At 35.6% G+C, this 21,075-nt stretch overlaps 3 protein-coding genes across 8 annotated transcripts in view; 1 reads left to right on the forward strand and 2 right to left on the reverse strand.

Annotated features, from left to right (window-relative positions):
• The first annotated feature begins 1,185 nt into the window (after positions 1–1,185).
• Positions 1,186–3,347, forward strand: iah1 (isoamyl acetate hydrolyzing esterase 1 (putative)). Its single transcript, XM_039667909.2, has 6 exons — positions 1,186–1,344; positions 1,416–1,468; positions 1,590–1,732; positions 1,811–1,972; positions 2,724–2,845; positions 2,938–3,347. The coding sequence occupies exons 1-6, from the start codon at positions 1,282–1,284 to the stop codon at positions 3,109–3,111; spliced, it is 717 nt and encodes a 238-aa protein (XP_039523843.2). The 5' UTR covers positions 1,186–1,281; the 3' UTR covers positions 3,112–3,347.
• A 335-nt stretch (positions 3,348–3,682) lies between these two features.
• adam17a (ADAM metallopeptidase domain 17a) lies at positions 3,683–18,552 on the reverse strand. Of its 2 annotated transcripts, XM_039667882.2 has the most exons (20): positions 18,137–18,552; positions 17,300–17,432; positions 16,911–17,044; positions 16,738–16,826; positions 16,479–16,647; positions 15,108–15,238; positions 14,864–14,950; positions 13,873–13,986; positions 12,938–13,079; positions 12,772–12,863; positions 12,544–12,696; positions 12,269–12,468; positions 11,435–11,538; positions 11,165–11,299; positions 10,168–10,295; positions 9,996–10,074; positions 9,803–9,891; positions 8,136–8,192; positions 7,892–7,931; positions 3,683–5,732 (listed from the first exon to the last, which is right to left on the reverse strand). In XM_039667882.2, the coding sequence occupies exons 1-20, from the start codon at positions 18,249–18,251 to the stop codon at positions 5,386–5,388; spliced, it is 2,538 nt and encodes an 845-aa protein (XP_039523816.2). In that variant the 5' UTR covers positions 18,252–18,552; the 3' UTR covers positions 3,683–5,385. The 2 variants fall into 2 exon arrangements, with proteins under 2 accessions (XP_039523816.2, XP_039523822.2); XM_039667888.2 differs by lacking the exon at positions 7,892–7,931.
• Positions 18,553–19,083: 531 nt separating this feature from the next.
• The window catches only part of rnf144aa (ring finger protein 144aa), a 451,897-nt gene continuing 449,905 nt past the window's right edge, over positions 19,084–21,075 (reverse strand). For all 5 annotated transcript variants that reach the window (XM_089120489.1, XM_089120490.1, XM_089120491.1 and 2 more), the window contains one exon: positions 19,084–21,075. This exon is cut by the window's right edge and continues 1,080 nt beyond it. The gene's annotated coding sequence lies outside the window, so the exon portion shown is untranslated.

Raw genomic sequence — 21,075 nt, forward strand, 5'->3', positions numbered from 1 at the left:
GTTAAGTTAAAGTCACCATGAAATCAAATCAATATCCATGCACATAAATAAAAAATCAAAATAACTTCTCCTTCCTACAGCAACATCTCTTTTCTGATCGTGTTTATCGGGGCAAGGGCGGGACAACCTGTTACTCGCATGAGATCCCGCAACCATCCAATCAATTTCCAATTGCCATAATCAAGTCCTGCCCTAATTTTTTTCTTGTTCGAGAAGACATTTTTCTCTGAAATATAGGTCACAATTGGAAATAAAAGTCTCAACACAACTTTCATTTCATGCCGACTTTAAATGGTTTCATTAAGTTTTTGCAACTCAATGAATGTTCCTCATAATAACTCATGCAAAGCATTATTGAGTGTAGGAAAAATGTTGATAACTTGTTTAGTGGGGTCAAAAGGAACTTTTCAGCAGGTACTGATACAGCAACATGACATCATGACTTTTGCATAAACATAAGCCACTTTCAAGTCAAGTGGCGCGTGTTATATACGCAATTACGCATTTTGAGCTGTGCGCGTGTACGCGTGTATGTATACGCCGTTAAATGTCCGAACGAAACGAAGCAAAATGTAGATCTACATCTGATCTGGGGAGCGATAGTAGGGCAAGACTCATAAACCGTATTAACCAGTGACGGGTAGGTTTAGGAACGGGTTGTGGTAAAGTAGACAGTAATGTAACGTTAAGTCAACGGCGTTCATAAACACGCTATTGTGCGTGTTGATAGCACGCCAAAAAAAATGCAAGTACGAATTGGCGTGTCATAGCCTACATACGCCATTCCTAAAAACTTCTTTATTTTATTTTAAACTTAACCTGATTCAAACATATTAAATTAATATTCACTTGAAACCAGTTCCACATGAAACCCATTTTATTAAGTTAAACATTTAAAACAGTATTGGCACTGCCTTTATAAAGAAAGACTAGCTACTATAAGCAATGTATAAAAATAAATTAACACAATAGGTTTATTGGTGAGATGGTTTTATTTAAAAATATATATATATGAGTTAACTTATGTATTAGCCTAAACCGGGGTTGTAAGCTGTAGGCTATTATTACAGTAAGCAGTTTTTCTGAAGATAGCTCTCGGCTCGTGTGTCTTTAAAAGAGTCACGCGCTTCTATCCTATGTGAACGAGAAAGGATTCAGTACGTGGAACAAAATGATTCAAAGATTTGAACTCCGAATCATTTACAAACGGAGCTCCGGCTTTGCTCCTTCTTCCTCCTCGCAGTCTGAGGTGAATTAAAGTCGTCGGGTGTTGCTGTTACAATGTCGACATTAAAGAAAGTTGTATGGCCCCAAATCATTCTCTTCGGTGACTCAATAACACAGGTAACAGTTAACATTTTGGGACACTGCCGTTTGAGTTTTAATACTTACTGTAACATGCTTTTTTGTTTCAGTTTGCCTTTCAAGCGAACGGATGGGGGTGTGACATAGCTCATAAACTCGAGAGGTAACGTTACAGAGTTCAGGACAGCTCACGGATGCATCATTGTATTCACACCGCCACAGCTGATGATTATATTATTTAAAAAAAAATAACTAATGATTTGATAATTTCTTTGTTTTATTAGAAAATGCGACGTGGTAAACAGGGGCTTGTCGGGATACAACACAAGGTGGGCTAAGATTGTGCTTCCTCGCATTGTGCCCATTTCTGATGCTCCTATTGCGGCTGTGACTGTTTTCTTTGGCGCTAATGATTGTGCTTTGGAAGGTAAGACTATCACGTGTGTTGTGCATCATTGCTAAACAACAGCGGCGGTGATGTGATGACAATAGTTGTTTTTTACAGACAAGAACCCCGCGCAGCACGTGCATCTCCAGGAGTTCTCGGAGAATTTGAAGGACATTGTCAGATATCTGGTGTCTATAGGAGTGTCCAATGACAAAATCATCTTCATCACACCGCCACCACTTCAAGAAGCCGCCTGGGAGAAAGAGTGCTTGCTAAAAGGTGATACACCGACCTCCGGACTTTAGGTCGTGTTCAATACTAGTGTAGGCTACTGCATGCTGGACACTAGTGCTGCTTTGCAGTATATTCAGTGCTTAGTGTAAATTCAGTGTTTGTTTTGCATTGTGGGATACTGTGTGTGTGTGCTGTTGTACACTAAACAAATATAGATAGTGAATATACTTACTCTACAAAAACTTCAGCAAATATACTCTACTTTCAAAAAGTATTAATAAAGAATGTGCTCCAGGTGTTTTAGCTGTAAATTGAATCATATCTTATGAAATCAAAAATATACACACATGCGTTTCATTGAGGACTAACCTGAGCTCTTGGTGGAGTCTGTATCAAGACTGGCGACTGTGCTTGACCTAGACAGGCCTCTAATCTACGCCAGGAATCTACTGACTGTAAAAAGGGAAATTACAACATATAATGAACTAGGTGGAATACAGGAGTCAACAAACAGAATTGCTGAATCCAAATTCACTCTTAAATTATTAGGTCCCACATCATAGCATGTTGAATTATGAATCCATGCATGCCTTTTGAGCTAATACTGGCCAAAAACTCTTTCACTTTCAAACCTTATGAAACTTGTATCACTGCATATTGCATGCCATTGCTAAAATTATTTAAAAATATAAAAAATGTTGGCTGTATAGACTGTGTAGTAAGCAGTAATTTAATATTTAATTAGAAAGATAGCCTCAGTCTCTCTCACACACACATTGATTATGATTTTCATCAGGTTCAGCTTTGAATCGGTTAAACTCTGTGGCTGGTCAGTATGCGCAGGCCTGCGTTCAGGCTGCAGGACAATCTGGTGTGGATGTTCTGGATCTCTGGACACTCATGCAAAAAGATGGACAGGTAACGCACATGCTGGCACATACTGTTATCAATGAGCATGTACTGTATAAATATAACGAATATACGGCAAACGCATGTGTTTCTCCCCTCAGGATTTCTCAGTGTACCTTTCAGATGGACTGCATCTTTCTGATAAAGGAAACCAGTTTGTGGCAAAGTATTTATGGACACTTCTTGAGAGGCGAGTGGCTAACTTGCCCTTCATTCTGCCTTACTGGGGGGATGTGGACCCAAAATGCCCTGAGAGCAGTCTACTGTGTGATTAAACCTCAGGTCATATGATGCACAGCGGATGAAACACCATTCAGTTCCTGTGGTTTAAATTGCAATATTTTTGGATACACTAATTATACATGGTGGAAGGACCAGCCGCCAGCCCTATTTGCAAACAAGGAGTATTTTGAGTTACTTAAGCAAGTAAAATGACAAATGTCACAGATTATGTTTGATGTTCTGCCAAACAATATTCAGATTTCTGTATTAAAGTTTTGGGTGAGGCCAATTGATTTCCTGCCGTTTAAACATACACACACAAAGCTTTTAGAGGGACAATAACCACTTTCATTTTATATCTCCTTGCAAAATTCCTATGTATTTTTTTCAGCCTAGGTCCATAAATTAAATAGAAACACTTCAGTGTAGAGGCAGTTTATTTATAAGGGTTCATATCCCTAGAATATGTTGAATAAATGTAACAACCAAGTATCAGAAAAACATTTAAGGATAGTAGTTTGATATTTCTAATAAGAGGTTTTAATTATTTCTGATTTTATATACAGGAATATAAGAAACAATACAAAATATATATATTTAGTCTATTGACTTATGGCACATGAAAACGTTGTTAAAACTCAACTTTAATAGTCAGTCTGATATTTCACAGTGGGGGCATAATAGTCTATACTAATACTAATGATTTTGGTCACGTCTATACATTCGTTTTAGTGGCAAAAAGATGAAATAATGAAATATGCACATCCCTGGCTCTGTAATCAGTGTTTCACATATTCACACAGGTATATTAAAATGACACGAGATGCTGTAGAGAGCACATACTAAACTGAACAAGCTTTAAAAATAGGGCTGTCAAACGATTAATCGCATCCAAAATAAAAGTTTGTGTTTACATCATTTATGTGGGTACACTGTGTATAATTATATATATATATATATATACACACACATGCATGTATTTTTAAGAAAAAAATTATTTATATTTATTTATATATAAAATATTTGTTTTTATATATAATATAAATTTTATATATATATATATATATATATATATATAATATTTCTTAAATATATACAAGCATGTGTGTGTGTTTATATATATAAAATAATTTAAACACAAACTTTTATTTTGGATGCGATTAATCGTTTGACAGCCCTACTTAAAATATATGACAACATTTTCAACACCCTGTGCACTTTCTATCATTCAGCCAAGAAAACTTGTTATACATAGCATCACCTCTACAGTTCCCATTAACACACAAGTAATTTATATACATATGGCATAGAACATGCAAAACTTGAATTTTGTCAGCGAGTCGACCAGTGCAACATTAAAAGTGTGATGACATGTATAGAGGTGTGCTGTAGGCCTGCTGCTCGTGTTTTTAATGAGGTATAAATGAGTGAGAATACAAGAATTTGCACAACTGCAACTGTGTTAACTTACAAGGCACATATTGACTGGTTCAAACGACATGAGGGCGATTGAATAATAACAGAATTTGTTTTGGGTGAACTGTCCCTTTAAGCTCTATAGACAGCATCTGATTTGTCAATTATCACAATAAAATAATTTTGATTTGTACTTCAGATTATAGAAACAACTAAAAGTACCTAAACAGTTACAAATTATTAAAGGAACAGTTCATCCTAAAATGAAAATTCTGTCATTATATACACACCTGCATGTTGTTCCAATACTTTATATAATTATCTTTATACCGTGAAACACAAAACAGGATATTCTGAAGGATGTTTTATACTGTTTTCGTCCATGCAATGAAAGTTAATGGGGTCCAAAAAATATTAGACACTCAATGTTTGGACGGAAAAAAAAGAAAAATAAAGTGTTTTCCCCCTCCCATGTAGCGACATGAGGGTGAGCAAATGGCTGAATTTTCATTTTCACTTCAACCCCTAAAACTTTCATTCCAAATTCATTCAAGTTCATACCCGTCAATGTGTATTTTTGCTCGCTATTAAAAACTGATAGGCTAGTCGCATTTCGCAGCTGTCCAAAGCCATGTTGAATGTATTCCTTTAATTTAACCAAACATCAGTTATTTCTCTTAGCAGTTACTGACTTGCTTTTAAGTGACACTATTTGTAAGGACAATTGTGCATTAAAAGAATGCTACAAATTGTTTAAAAAACAACGGAAATATGTCAGCAGTCAACACATCACATAGACTTTTAAACTCACCAACAAAATGAATCCTGATTGCACCGTTTATTACGGCTCGTCTCAATCGAGTGATCTTTGACTTGAATACGAGTGTCCTCAGCACTCGGTCTCCTTACTGTCAATGCGCGCCTGTCTCTTCAGCCGTCTCTTGTCCCCGCGGGATGGCATTGCCTGTCCGGTGAGGTCCTCGAAGGACCTGGCAGCTGTGACGCTTTGAGGGAAGCCTTCCTCCTCGTCCAGGTGAGAGGAGTCTCCGCTGGGGTCCTCCTCGATTGTGGCCATTCGCAGCAGATCCACTCTGGGTTCGGCGGAGAGGCTGGCAGGGCCTGGGGCGGCGAGCGTCTCCTGTGCTGATGACACGGCGGGGCCCGTTGAGGGCTGAGGTCGTGCTGCCATTGACGGCGGAGGAGCGACCTTGACGATGCGGAAGGGCAACGGTTCCTGACTGCTCTGCATCTCTGCGCTCTAAGGATAAAAGTTTGTGACACAATCAGTAAGGAAGGCTGTTCGGAAGCTTATCATGATATTCACTACATCACTAGGGATGGGCACGAGTACTGCAAGTGACAGCAATGATCGATTTTAAAAGCACTATTATTGCGTCTCATAAAAACATCTAGACCAGTGGTTTGCAAACTCAAAGGTCCAGCATTGTCCAACACAGTAGTCCCCCTGCAGTCAATAATTGCTTTCATTAAAACTCATCCTTGATAATTAAAACGACTTTTTAAATGTTTTACCATGCATAGTAAATTAGTCTGCACTCAATCACACCAGCTTGGACTATCTGATCCACTCGGTCAACTGTAGTAAATGCTACACAATGGCAAGTGGAAATATTGGTTTAATTCAGCCATATATACTGTAAGAGGAAGAGCGAATTATACAGGGTCATCTACAAGTCGATGTATCAGAATGGTAAAGTGTTTTATGAGTCGCACTAAACCAGAAATTCCCAAACTATGGCTTGACTACGTTGTCAAACAGTTAATAATATGTTGCTAACGTTACACAAACCATATTCCAGACAGTCAGACAGCTACCTTCTAAAAATCTGCATCTTTAGAAACACTTTGAACATCATAGAAAGTCAGTGGAGAAAAGACAGGAGGATGATGCACATTGGTGGTGGTTGAGGAGATTCCCCCTTCATATGTAAATTGCGCAAAGCGTTATATAATGTAAAAAAATATTATTATTAAAATAAACTGGGTGTATAGAGTATATTAAATTAATTAAACAATATATTTAGTGATTCAAAAAGATAAGAAAATTCTGTATATTTTTCAATAACATTAAACGATTTAAGTTTACATCTTGAATTTTGTGTGTTTTAGCAATTTAAAGCTACATTGTGTAACTCTTTTAGTTTATTCTTAGCTAAAACACTTCGTTCTTTCAAAAATGTATGTGCTCATTAATGTATATTTACTTCGTTTAAGTAATAAAGTATTCTCGTGAGTGTATAATATGGCGTTCAAAATACATACGGGTAAGGGGTTCTAATGTCGGTCACCATGTTGCCCCTCCATCTTGAAAGTACATTAGCCAAAGAGGGACATACCCGTTAATTCAAGCTTCGCCTTTCGCGTTTACATTTGAGTTAACACTCATGGACGAGGTCGAACTGGAAGCTATGGTAATCTTGGACTACATTGGCCACCGTAGGAGTTAAAACGAAATCGGAATTGAGAGGAACAGAAACTAATATTCACTGGATGGTCATATACCTTTTCACCGCTAGATGGGGGTAAAAATCACACAGTGTAGCTTTAATTATTGTTTTTAATATAACTGAATAACTGAGGACCCTGGCCCCCTGGTTAAGAACCACTGATCTAGACGTCGCAATGAAAAAAACCAAAGGTTTGAGAAAAAAAAAGACATGAAACTAAGTGTTTAAGTATTTTTTAACATGACACATCTTAAAACCGTGAGTGAACTGAACACGATGGAAAAACATCTGTATGGTGCTTGAGTACGTAAACCAACTACTGATTTTTTAGCCATTTGTTTCCATTGTTTAAAAATAAAATACTGTATAATCTATTGTTTAGTATTTATATTTTGTTTTGATAATAGCATTTTTACTGAAAATTCACCACAAAAGTAGGCAGAAAATAAAAATTATATGTTTTTCAGTTTTTTGTAAAAATCTATGATCTAATTTTGGATGAAAATTATTCTCACAAATCTATTACAATTAGTACAAAGATTAAAAAAATTAAACGAGAGCACATTCATCTTATTTACTGTATGTCAACTATATGAGTCGACAAACTGATGCCCATCCCTATGCATAACATGAACAGCATGCTACACTTGAGTTAGATGCAGCAAAATATGCGATCCATTCACATCTCTTGAAACAAATCAAATGAAGAGAAGGGCATCTGTAGCGTATGCAGTATCAAAAGACTTTCACAAAGTCGTGCATTTAAAACGCTCGAGGACTCAACTGCATCCAAAAAACACGTTTGAACCAGAAACCCACAGCACATCCCCAGACACATACAGGACAAGCTGAACTGAACTCAGTCGGCACATCTGACACATCACAACCAGCGCGCTCCGACTCGTCACACCCGGGAGAGAGGGAAATGGGGGTAATGGCGCACACTCACCTGAGTTGAGAGCTCTACTACACACCTCCACTATCATCTGCTGCAGTTCCACAAGGGTCAGAGCAAACAATTCACAAGTCATTCACGACTAGCCCTGATTAAAGACGCCATGCTAACTGAATGTTATTATGTGACTTTGGGGTCGTGAATGACTTGAATGCATATTAGTGTGTTAGTATTCTGATCTCCGCTGCATGAGAGGAGTCCATCTTGGGAGATGTAGTTTTGTGATAGAAGGACTTACACTAGGGAACATCATGGTTTTGGATTTTTCCTCATATTGTTGATCCAGTTTCTTGTCCTATTAGCAAGCAAAGAGAGATGATCACTGTAATGTATTGTTTAGCCAAAAATGACAATTCTGTCATCATTTAGTCACCATAATGCCCTGGGAAAATGGCTATGGGAAAATGCCATCAAATGGTATGAAAAACTTGCAAAATGGCCTTTCAATAAAACATGGCTGTGCCAATACAGTAGAAAGGCGAATATATATATATATATATATATATATATATATATATATATATTAAATCGGTGCTACCTGACTAGAGAAAACAGGCTATTTGCCTGTCTTTCTTTTTGCCAAATACTTTGGAAAACATCAACACCCATAATACACTGTACATGTTGCCACCCAAGGCCACTGCCAGCATTGTGTATGGATACTAGGGGTGTAACAATATATCGTGCCACAATATATCGCAATACAAAAATACAACAATATGTATCGTGGAAAGTTCCCCAAAATAAAAAATACTGTGTGAGAGAAAATTCTCACAAAAGTTTTAGTGTCAGTACTACATTAAATACTATATATACTGTTGATTATGTATAATAATTCAATAGGGTAATATTTGTGTATCCTGATAATGTGAAATGACTTACCAGTAACTTGACCAGTAAAAAGTGTCCAACATTATTTTAAATATATATAGTCAGAAAAAGTGCAAGAATATTTGTCTAAAATAATTCTGTATTTTCAGCTTCAGAATCATGAATATTGTTATTATTTCTCTTGGAATATCGCAATAATATTGTATCGTGAGTTCAGTATCGTGATATGTATCGAATCGTGACATGAGGGTATCATTAAACCCCTAATGGATACGGTTGACCAGAGTCAAATACTGCCTTGCTTTAGTAGGTAATACTCTTTAGTAAACTTGTAGACATAATTGTGTCGACTTGTATTGTTCCCAGGTGCAAGAATTCAAAGAGTAAAGATTTAACTGCAGTTACTTTCGGTTTCCAGTGATGAATCCGCAGTTTAGTATGCAGTGGCTAAAGACGGCAAATAATCGTAAATACGAAAAGAGAACAGCGACGGAAAATAAATTGTGTTTGTAGTCAACATTTCATACCGTATGACCACAAACAAAGTGAAAACGGAGATAAGAAAAGAAAAGGCAATACTGTCCGTTCCGCCTGAAGCAAAACGACGTTGCGTAAAGTTAAGAAAGCTGTTACCATAGCGTTACATTTTTACCATAATGCTGTTTAGAGAGTAGACAAAGTATGATAACATTTGTTGATAAACCTACTCTTGCCATAACTGTTTTGTTAATAAAACTCTGTCTAATTACTAAAACATACATTTAGATGAAAATATGAATTCAAAATATTAATAATGAATACTAAAAGTATCATTTGGCTTTAGGAGACTTGGAATATAGTGTACAAGTCATAAGGGCCACTTTTATGTTTTTTTTGTGTGTCCTTTTTGGAGCTTGACGGTCCAAATTCACATTCACTTATTGCATGGATTGAATATTCTACCACATGAGTTCACAGAAGAAAATGACAGACGATTAGAACTACACCACGGTGAGTAAATGATAACAGAATTTCAGAAAATTCACACAAAATCAATTCAGAAAAACATTTTGAAGTTTGTGAAATAAGTCTCACCACACAGTGCACCAGTATGCTTAGGGGAATCCAGAACAGGAGAGAGAAGACCACCACTGATCCCACTATGTTGTCAGCCAAGAACTTCCCTGCACATTGACAGAAAAGAGTCACCACTGGCATATACAAAATATAGAGAAAAAGACAATTTCACAGCATGATTCCTAGCTAATTTCTCTCTGCTATCGCTTACCAAATGTGTTGATGTCCAGTTTGTCTATGAAGTCCCATAAACGTTCAATGACATCTTGGACCTGCTTCATGCATTTGCCCTGAAATGAACACCACCACAGCATTTATAGAAAACATTATTTATCAGTCTGATAAATGATCATTTCCAAAAGACAGACGAGCAATGCACTCACGTCCCCATCACAGAAGCCAACAGTACAGGGTTTGCCCTTGCGCAGGTAAAGAAATTTCCCTCCACCAAAATAGGGAGTGCACAGCCCGTCTCTGCTCCTACAGCACACTTTACATGAATCCTCGGTCTCTGAAAAACATCACCACAAATGGACAGGCTCAGCATTTTTGCATTCATAATGGAGGCTATAACATTGAACACGATTATTAAAATACATAAGTTTCAGTGTACATGGACCATTCCACTTAACAGGCCAATATAGGTCAATGTGATAATGACAAACACCAATATAAGTGCAGGTTCTGAACATGTTGTGTAAAATAGCCTAAATATTCCTGTAATTTCAGCCTGAAATTAAATAAATTTCATCTTAGGAGACTGGGGATAAAAGTCACATGGTCTGGTTCACACTATCAAAAGTTTTTCTGTTCTTTTGAACTCTCTATTCATAAAAGAAACCTGATAAAATGCATCATGGTTTTTATAAAAATGTTTCCAACTTTGATAATAATAAGAAGAAATGTTTCTAAAGCATAAATCAGCATATTAGAATGATTTCTGAAGGATCATGTGACACTGATGCTGAAAACGTAGCTTTGCCATCACATGAATAAATACAATTTTTAAATATATTAAAATAGAAAACAATGATATTTCACAATATTTATGTGCATTTGATCAAATAAATCAAAATCTTCTTTCAAAACCATGAAAAAATGATGAATTACTAATATGACATGCATCATTTTTCCAGGGCAATAATGGAGTAAATTTTCAAAAGCTTAATTGTAGACAAGATATTAAGGTCTTTGTCTATATAGAAATACAAAAAAACATCAACTGAAGTAAAACAAATTGTGATAACTAGCCTGTCTGCCATATATAGAAACAACGTCATATTGTCCATCGCCGCTCACTAGGTATCAACTGGTCATTCAAATAGAGATCTCTGCAGGGCACTAGTGTCAACACAGAGGAGGATTCGTCTAGACATTTACCATTGCAGGCGCAGGACTCAAGTTTATGCAAGGCCTCACAGAAAGGCTTGCACTCGCCCTTCTGACATCGACCTTTGTCCACACACTCTGTATTGTCAGCCAGGTTACCAGGCGTGGGGCACTCACTGCTGTTGCCTGGGATACACAAGGGTTAAAAAGTTAACCAACCAAATATAAGAGGTGTGCTTAGTAGTGATCTGGATAAACTACACTGACAGTGTGGAGTTTTATGTTATTATGTGTCATTAAAGTTAGTGTGGGCAGGCTGACCTGTGCACCTGGACATGTTTTTGCAGGTGGCAGTGATGGTCTCCTGACAGATCTTGTCTGCACTTTCAAACTTACAGTTCTTGCAGCAGGGGCTGTTCCTGTCACTGAGGGTCACAGAAAACAACATCAGGCACAAATACTCATAGCAACAATGATATATGTGTGAGTATTATTCCTAAAGAAATCATAATCATATTGCTAATTTGGTGCTCAAAAACATTTATTACTAATATCAGTGGTAAAAACAGTTGTGCAGGTTAATATTTTTGTGAAAACGCAAGATTTCGGGATTCTCTGATTAATAGAAAATTAAAAAATAATTGATTTAAAAAGCAAACATATATATATATATATATATAATATATATATATATATATATATATATACACACACACACACATTTTGCTTTAAATATATACCAATGTCTATTAATCTATAGTTTTACAGTGTCTTTATTTGATAATGTAATTTATTGAGCAAAAAAAAAAAAAAAAAAAAAACCCATTAAAGACATTTCGTACAGGTTCTTTTTTATTTTTTCTTTATTATTAAATGAATTTAATATTAGTTATTTGATGTATTTTTTTTTAAATTATTAATATACTATTTAATTTATGCATCAATATCGTGATGCATCTCAGAGCTTGTTGGTCTGGTTCATGGCTTAGATTGAGGTAATTTTTGAAATCCCTATGAAGGCAATAATTGGGGAAAATACTTCAGGAACGAAGACCAAATTGTGAAATAGTGGGCGGTCACTATTATGATTAGATCTGGGCAAAGTTGATGCTAATAATCTCAAAGTGGCTGATATAGTGGTCTATCACGTTTTACCTGCATTTTGCCGGCTTCCTGAATTTGCACTTCTCTGTGCAGCAGGGGTCATCCTGGAGATGAAGCAGTCCAGGGTCGCAGTCTTCGTCCTCCTCCACACGGGAGTTCCCACACAGCTTACTGCTCCTCTCCTTAAAGCACTGGTGGGCCTTAGCCTTTAACGCCTTAATGACGGAGTTCCTGCTACAACTGGAGAAGCGCTGAGGGAAACAATAGGCGTGTGAGAAATAGTAACTACATGTTAAAAGAAATAATCAGCACAGGATGGATAATACCTTGTTGTTAAAGTGATCTCCGCTGACCGCGATAGGGTACATGACATATTTGCCGCCCTGGTCGTCTCTGGGCGCACAACCAGGTACAGTGTCTGGATCGTGTTCAGCTCCAAAGTTGTGTCCGAGCTCATGAGTGGTTACAAGATCTGCTTCCTGGATAGACGATACATCACTGTGCTTCATCTAGTATACAAAATCTAAATGGTATTTAAAGCAATGTATGCAAACCTTAGTCAGAATAGTTTTCCCATAATTCATGGTGCTTGTCAAGCCAGTGTTCAGGTAACTGGGTTTCTTGACAGACTGTGATGGATAGTAGGCTGTAAGACAAAACGAATGTGCAAAGTCAAGCGCTGTTGAGTGGAATTCTATTCACAGTTGTAGAGATCCTTACGTTTAGGGCAGAGCCCTCCCAATCCCTGTTTGGAAGGGGCCACGTATGCCAGACCCAGAGTGCCATCATCAAAGTCCTGATAGGTGAAGAGATGGGCAAGGCAAACTGCAGAGGCGTTGTCTGCGATGTCATAACTGAATTGCTGAAGAGAACCCAGAGAAAGATGAGAAAGTGAGCCAACAAATCTGTGTTTCAGGGCTCCTCTTTAAAACCCACATTCTCTTGGCTTTAGAAGCCACATGACTCTTTTAAATGACAGAAATACTTGATAAAGATGGTCATTCATAAGTAATATACATTTGGCGCATAAATATTCAATATAGTGATCCTGATATAATTATGCCATGTCTCTTGTTTGTAAAAAAAAAAAAATAAATTTGTTGAAAATGGTTCTAAAATGTAATTAAAATAATGTTGCCCTTTGACCAATAATATTTCTATATTTTTTTTTGGTAACCATTAATTAATTAATTAATAATTTAAATAACATTTTGAATAAATGGATTGATTTATGGTTCACAAACAGTAGTGGATCTTGCTTCATTTCAAGTCAAACAATAGAAAAATGACTCACAGTTGAGTTCAGTAAGAGAGTCTATTGTGAATGAATTCACAGACAAAGATACTATGAATCAAATCGAACATTAAGAGTCACTGTTCAGTGAATCGGACCTCACACTGACTTCACTTTTTTGAGCAGGAAACACTGGCACACACCCTAACCAGATGATATCTGACGAATCCTAAATGTCTTAATTTGAAATGTCTTCTTGGTGCATTTGGGATAATATTTTTCAGTCTGCAGCCAATAACATCGGACTAACACCGAATACAAAGCACATAAACTTCACTGACCCAAACACTGGATTGCTGTTGTGGATTGATCATAACATTTTGACAGGTGTCATTTGACCCAAGGATTTCATGGCACTTACTTCCAGAAGTTTCTTCACATCCCACACACGGCCACTTCTTTCAATTGGGCTTCCATCCATATTGTAGTGATTCTCTCCTGGGGCAACTTTTGTGGGCCATTTATTTATGATTATCTGTGGGCATATTTACATCTTAGATGGCACGATAACACTAACTCATCAAACATTGCACATTGAGATAAAGTAATAAGCATTGAGCACATGAACTCCACTGTTATGCATGAAATGGCTTTCGTCAGAATGGGAGAAAATATCCAGATACCAAAAGCCACTTCTGAGAAAGCCCAAGATTAAGTCACACCTGGAGTCTGCTACAAGCCATGTGACAAAATCTGGAAATGTTGGTGGTCTAATGAAACTAAGCTCTTTGTATTAGAGTTGAGTCAGCTGGTATGATCACTTTGACTTTAGTCACCAGTTCTACCAATAAGAAAATCAGGGATGGATTGGGACAATCCCATAAACCTGTATGATTTTCTTTCTTCGGTGGAACACAAAAGGAGGCGTTTTAAATATTGTTTTCGGTTGTTCTTTTCCATGCAGCTTGGAGCTATCAAGCTTTTTGTAAAGCACACAGCATAAAGCTATCATAAAAGTGGTTTATGCGAATAGCGTGTTATTATACAAATCGTCTGAAGCCTTTATTTGAGAAACAGACTAAAATGAAGTTGTTATTTACGGATAAATTTGTGAAACAATAAATTGTGCTCAAGAAATGGATCAGTTTGATTTGTTATTGAATAATTCAAAACATATTAATGAACCACTTGTGTGATTCATTCAAGATTTTCAAAGAATAACAACTTGAAAACTTAACTCTAACATACATTATATTATATTATATTATAGGAACATATTTTTAAGGTGCCTTTGCACCCTTTTTGATGCTTTTCAAATGTCAACTGTTCAATTACCCCTTTAACAAATATGAAAAGAAACTAGTCAAACTCATATACTGAAGTGATGTTGAATAGAAAGTTATTAAGGTCACCTGTTGAATCTGCACACCGTAACCTATAAATTCATGATCCCAGGATGTGTTCCTATAGATATCATCCACTCTGTCTATCAGCTCAATCTGAAAAACACAAAATGCTCAAATTCAATGTACTTTTATCAATAAATCTGATATCAAGGTGTTAATATGAATCATATCCCCAGTGCATCAAAGTGCTCTGTTGTACAAGAACAATGACATGCCACCTTTCCAGGTCTATTTCATGTGCTTTGCTCACCAAGTAGTTGAGGGTGGTGCTCTCCTCTCCACGGCCCATGTGCTTAAAGAAGCGATGATCTGCCACTAACAGCAGCGGGCAGGTGTTCTTCTTGTGGTCGTATGCAGATCTTCTCTCTCTGTTGTGAGGCTCTGCATTTAAAACATATAAACCATCTAAATATGGTGCACTATGAGTTTTGTTATTTATAATTAGTTATGTAAATCCCAAAGCATCAATGTTCATAAATGGACCCAACCAATTTAAAACTACACAATGGGGACTTCAATGAATATTATAATGGTGGACAAAAAATAAAGTTATACAATAAAATTATTATGCTTTGTCTCCAGAATATTTTAAATTCTCATGGCAAGAGGTCAATGCTGGGTGACTACATGCTTGAATGGACGGCCTTTGTCAGACTAATGTATAACTCCCTACACACTCATGCAGTATCAATTCCTGCTGAGCAAACCATGAGCATGTGAATAAACTGAATATCTATTGTCCATTTAGGCATCTCTCATAACGAAATGTGCCTGTCTCAAAATGGCTAAAAACAAAACAATTTGACCTTTAAGACTACATGAAACAACATTTGATATTTACACTGTTGTTCAGAAGTTAGTGAAGTTTTCAGAAGTCTCTTGCGCTCAACAAGGCTGCATTTATTTGATTAAAGATTCAGTAATATTGTGAAATATTATTACAATTTAAATAGAGCTTCTATTATTTAATAGATTTTAATATGTAATTTATTCCTGTGATGTCTAAGCTGAATTTTCAGCATCCTTACTACAGTCTTCAGTCAGAAAGTCGTTCAGAAATTATTCTAATATGCTGATTTGGTGCTCAAGAAACATTTCTTATTATCACCAATGTTGAACACAGCTGTGCTGCTTCATATTTTTGTGGAAACTTATAAAAAAAATGTCAAGATTCTTGTAAAAATAAAATTAATGCATCCTTACTGAGTAAAATTATTAATTTATAAAAATAAAAAATTTGAATGGTAGTGTAATTCTGCTAAATAACATATTTTCTGAACTTTTGAAAAAACTGAATATTTAGAGGATAATGTGAGCGGGGCTTGATTTTATTCATGAGGATTTGTTTGCACTTCTCAAAATGTGGTCCATGAAACTTTTCTCACAGTATTTTTAGCCGACCTCTGTCTAGTGTTTTACTGTGTTTAGTTACTGTGTGTGTGTATCTTGTTGATGTCATGTCTACTTTATGATGTCATGTCTACTTTATGATGTCGTGTCTACTTTACGCTGATGTCATGTCTACTTTACCCTGTGCAGCGACCTTGAGCCTGGGAAAGGCACTTCATAAATAATAAAACATATAATTATCATCACTATTATCATATATGTGAATACACACCCTCCTGTTCCGTTTGTCCTGCTGCCTCTTCTGGGAGGAGATCCTGGGCATCAGCGTTCACATATCCACACACTTTGGGTGAGGACAGTCGACTAATATTCTTAATGTCCTCTGAGCGGTACACCAGCATTCGGCCATCAGGGGGCGACTCTGTAAACCGCCACAAGGGCTAACGAAGGTAAGAGAGACTGAAACATACAGTAAAACAAAAAAAACAAAAAAAAAAACTAATTTTAAATGCTTTAAAGTAACAAATCACCTCTACATTATATTCAGCCTCTTCAGTAAGAATGTGGGCTGAAAACTCATCCCCGTCTATGTGTGCTTGCACTCGTGAGTGCTCCTCTCCTGTTGGGATAGCAAACAATCATGGATGAAAAACAAGAAAATATAGTTCTCGGCTGAGGCTAATAACCTCATCGCATGTCTTACCCACTACGTGTCCTTTAAAGTAATTCTGTAACTGAATATCATATTGGTTCTCTTTTCCATTCTCATCTACGAAAACAGCCTTGAAGTTGTCCGTGAAAAGTTCTGTGTTGGTTGTCAAGTACAGACTGAAGTTCCTTTGAAAAAAAGATGTAATAAACATGTTTTTAATGCAGTGAAAATCTCAAATAAGAATAAGCCTCAAAATCATTAATTGAGGTCAGAGGTGACCAAAAGAAAATAACACAAACACTCTCACACATAAAATAGTAGTAATAATATATATATATATATATATATATAAAAATCAGGGGTGTTTAGAGAATAAACAAACAAACAGATTATGCCATGTAATAGCAAGAAAGAGGTATGTGTGGATCTGTTAGTTTTACCTCCGGAGAGCTGTGAAGCTGACCAGCCGCTCCACATGTGACCGGGCATCAACATCCCTCTTCCTGAGCGAGTGAAGCTGGAGTCCTGATGCAGGCACCACGTCAAAGTCTGACAGTAAGGAGCTGAGCGCATCTGATTGAAGTAATGCACATACAGAGGCAGGAGCAACAATTAATTGCATCCAAAATAAAAGTCTTTGTTTATATATAATATGTGTGTGTGAATATAATTATTTTGTGTATATATAAATACACACATAGATTTAAGAATATGTTATTAATATATAAAACATTTATATTTTATATATATTTATGCACGGTGTATAATTATTTTGTATTATATATATATATATATATATTTATATATATATATATATATATAAACACACACACAAGTATATTTAAGAAAACAATGTTATTTATATATAAAATATTTGTATTTATATATAATATAAATTATATATATATATATTTTTAAATCACAAAACATGACTGTAAGTTTATGTATATGATCATACAGTGACCCAAACATAGACTCTAAGGGAAGCATATCAAAATGCCTTTCCATTCAGTCTGCAAATACAGCACCTTCCCTGATTGAGGAAATGAACTAACATAAGCAGTCCTGACCATAGATATTTATCTATGGACCGGACTGAGTCAAAACAGGAAAAGGAAGGAAGACTGAACTCACAAAGCAAGATAGCCCATACATATATATATATATTTATATATATAACCTCATTTGAGAAACCAGTATATTTAACTTAGTAGTTTGAAATCGTATTTCCTTGTTGAGCCAATTTAAATAACGTTAGCTTTCTCAGAGTAACTTACCAAACTCTTGTGCCTCTTCCTTATTTCTCAAGTCTTCTTCAAAAGAGGCTGGTTTCACAGCAGAATAGACAAGAAGTGGAGCTAACAGCACTAGATACAATATTAAAGACTCCATACTTGCGATGCAGCATCACTTCTGTCAAAGCACCATGTTTGGATGGTAACGTAAGTTCTATGCTGTCAACATCTGACTTACTGTCCGTTATTTACCAATATTCACGAGCACCTTCTGTTCGTCTTTTTAGACGCGACTAGTTTGAAAGAAGGCATCAGATAGTATAATATTAGACAAGGATCCGGGTGAATGCTGAATGTCGATAAAAATTAGATAATAAACGTCGAACAGCCACAGCTTTCAGCTGGTCTCAGTCCTTCCTACACATTTTGCTGCGATATCAATCTGAGGAAGAATTTCACCGAGTCTACTTCCGGGCGACGATTGAATTCCCAGGAAGAGGGAGCTTTTATTTTGAATTTATTTTTTAATTCGATTTACATTTAAATACTTAAATAAGTAATAAAGCAAGACACACACACACACACACACACAAAAAAAAAAAAAAAGAAAAAGAAAAAGAGGAGCATTCATCGTTTTACCCAGAATCAACATTACGTTAATGAAATATTCTGCTTTTTGTCATCCAACAACATTCCAAATACAGGTGTGAAGACATTTTCTTTACAATTTTAAAACATATATTCAACTAAACTAAAAATGCAAAGCTGTTATAATTATATGAAATTATCAAATGAAAAGGTGAATGAAATTATTTTACTTGGCCATATTTGGCAAACATTGATTTATTTTTCAGCTCATCCTGAATTTACATTTTTGTTTTTTGACCTATGTTTTTAATGGTATTTTTTTTTTTTTTCAAAAGTGGCCAACTAAACGGTTTCATTGACATTATAACCAAAATGCAAATCTAAATAAAATTACAGGAAAATATGAACATGAATACATTTTAATGTCACAGTGTTAGTGGCACAGATGATACAAAATATGTTGTTTTTGTAGTTGAATTTTTTATCCTCAAGACTTCACATACATGCAATTTTACATACAACTGTACAAGTGGAATTTGGTTCTGAATTATAGAGAATAAAACACATATTTTCTTTATGTTGTATCAAAAACAAACACATGACACATAAAAAGGCCATCTAAGGAAAAGTGAAAGGCAAAACTAGTTTTAAAAGCAATGGCAAAGCCAAGGTCCCTAAAAACCCAGTCATGTTTTACAGGGGTACAAGTCAAAACAAGTAAAATTATAGGCCTAATTAATATTTGGAATAGGCAAAAGTCAAGTGTGGAAGACAGACATCAATACAAACATCAGACCACAGTGGTGAAAATGAAAAAAAATAAAAAAATAAAAATAAAAAGACATGCTTTCCAAATTCTTGCTCTAACTCCAAACTATAAGAGCTTACAGGAGTTTTATCTGGAAATATAAAAACCAATCTGCAAGGCTAAGTTTTGTGCAACAAGCAAATTCCTACAAACAGGAACCATACAGTTTTTGGTTGTTTGCAAGATCTATAGTGTACGTCAAGGAGTATTTCCCGGTTTACATGTAAAGCCACAATTATTTTTAATTAGATTTAGCAATAGGAACAAATGACATTTCAAATAGAAACATGACGCAACCCAAAAAAGTGAATAAAAACAGCACTTGACTGAATTCAATAACCCTGAAGGAAACGTTTATATTGTACAACTAATATTTCATAATCACAGTATGCAATAAAAAAGAACATCAAATGCAGTATCACACCAAAAACAAAATATACAAGCAACTAAATTTATAAAGCCCATACAACATCAGAGTTCTGCTTGGAGTATATTTACCCACTGTCAAAAAATGTTCCCTTATCAATGTCTTAAAAACCAGCTTGGCATGATTGTCAATATTTACATAAGCATTTCTTTACATGAAATGGCCAAATGTTGCTGAATAATGAGCATAATTAGATTTAGCTGGATCGAGTAACTTGTGTGCTGTTCATAAATGATGCTGTGCTTTAATTTTATCATGCTGATTCGTACTTCAGAATAATGTACCAAAATCAATTTTGAGATCTATATCATGGCCATTTCATCTATATCACAACATTTTAGATACATATTCATAAAGGTATACCTTTAAACATCACACAAGTGCCAAAATTATTCATCTAAGAGGACCTGAGGATAAATACATAAACAAAAAATTATAAAATAAAACAAAAAAACATAAATCTCTCAGCTACAGAAGAAAGAACCAGTGAGGTACTCAAAAACTTTAAGGCTAAAACAGGATAATGCAGGTTGCTACCAAAGGATGGAGGTGAATAACAGGTTTAACTTTATAAATACTGTGGGTTCCAGAAGGATAAAAAAAATGTTGTGTTAAAAAAAAAGAAAAAAACATTCACTTTGTCATATCAACCTCCGATATGGCACAATTTCATTACAGAACGAAAAATGGCAGATGATTAAATCGCACCAAGGATTTTGAGGAAACTTAATGAGCTACATATTATACAGCTACACATATGGCAGGTGCTCTGATTTGAATATTTTTAAGTACATATGATACAACTATTCCAGGTGATACAGGCAAGATGTTGACATTCAGTCTCATACCTATATTTTAAAACCAGTCAATTAAATGTAAGATATTTAAGTATTTTTAATGGCTTTTTAGAAACTGTTGAACATAATTTGTTTTGAACATATTCTTCCTTTTAACTAAAACACACCAACTTGTCCATATAATCCATTCAGTTCAAGACAGCAGAAACCACAAGTTATATGAACTTGCATAGATATAGTGCTGGACTTGTAAATGTTTAAGCCAAACAGTCTTTAAAAATCCCAAATGCTGTTAGAGATACAAACCTTACTATCTGAAAAAAAAAAAAATGAATACAATTCTCAAGTTCAACTTTAGCTA

Source organism: Pimephales promelas, chromosome 15, assembly GCF_988280905.1.
Source record: "Pimephales promelas chromosome 15, fPimPro1.hap1.1, whole genome shotgun sequence".
Classification (NCBI taxonomy): domain Eukaryota; kingdom Metazoa; phylum Chordata; class Actinopteri; order Cypriniformes; family Leuciscidae; genus Pimephales; species Pimephales promelas.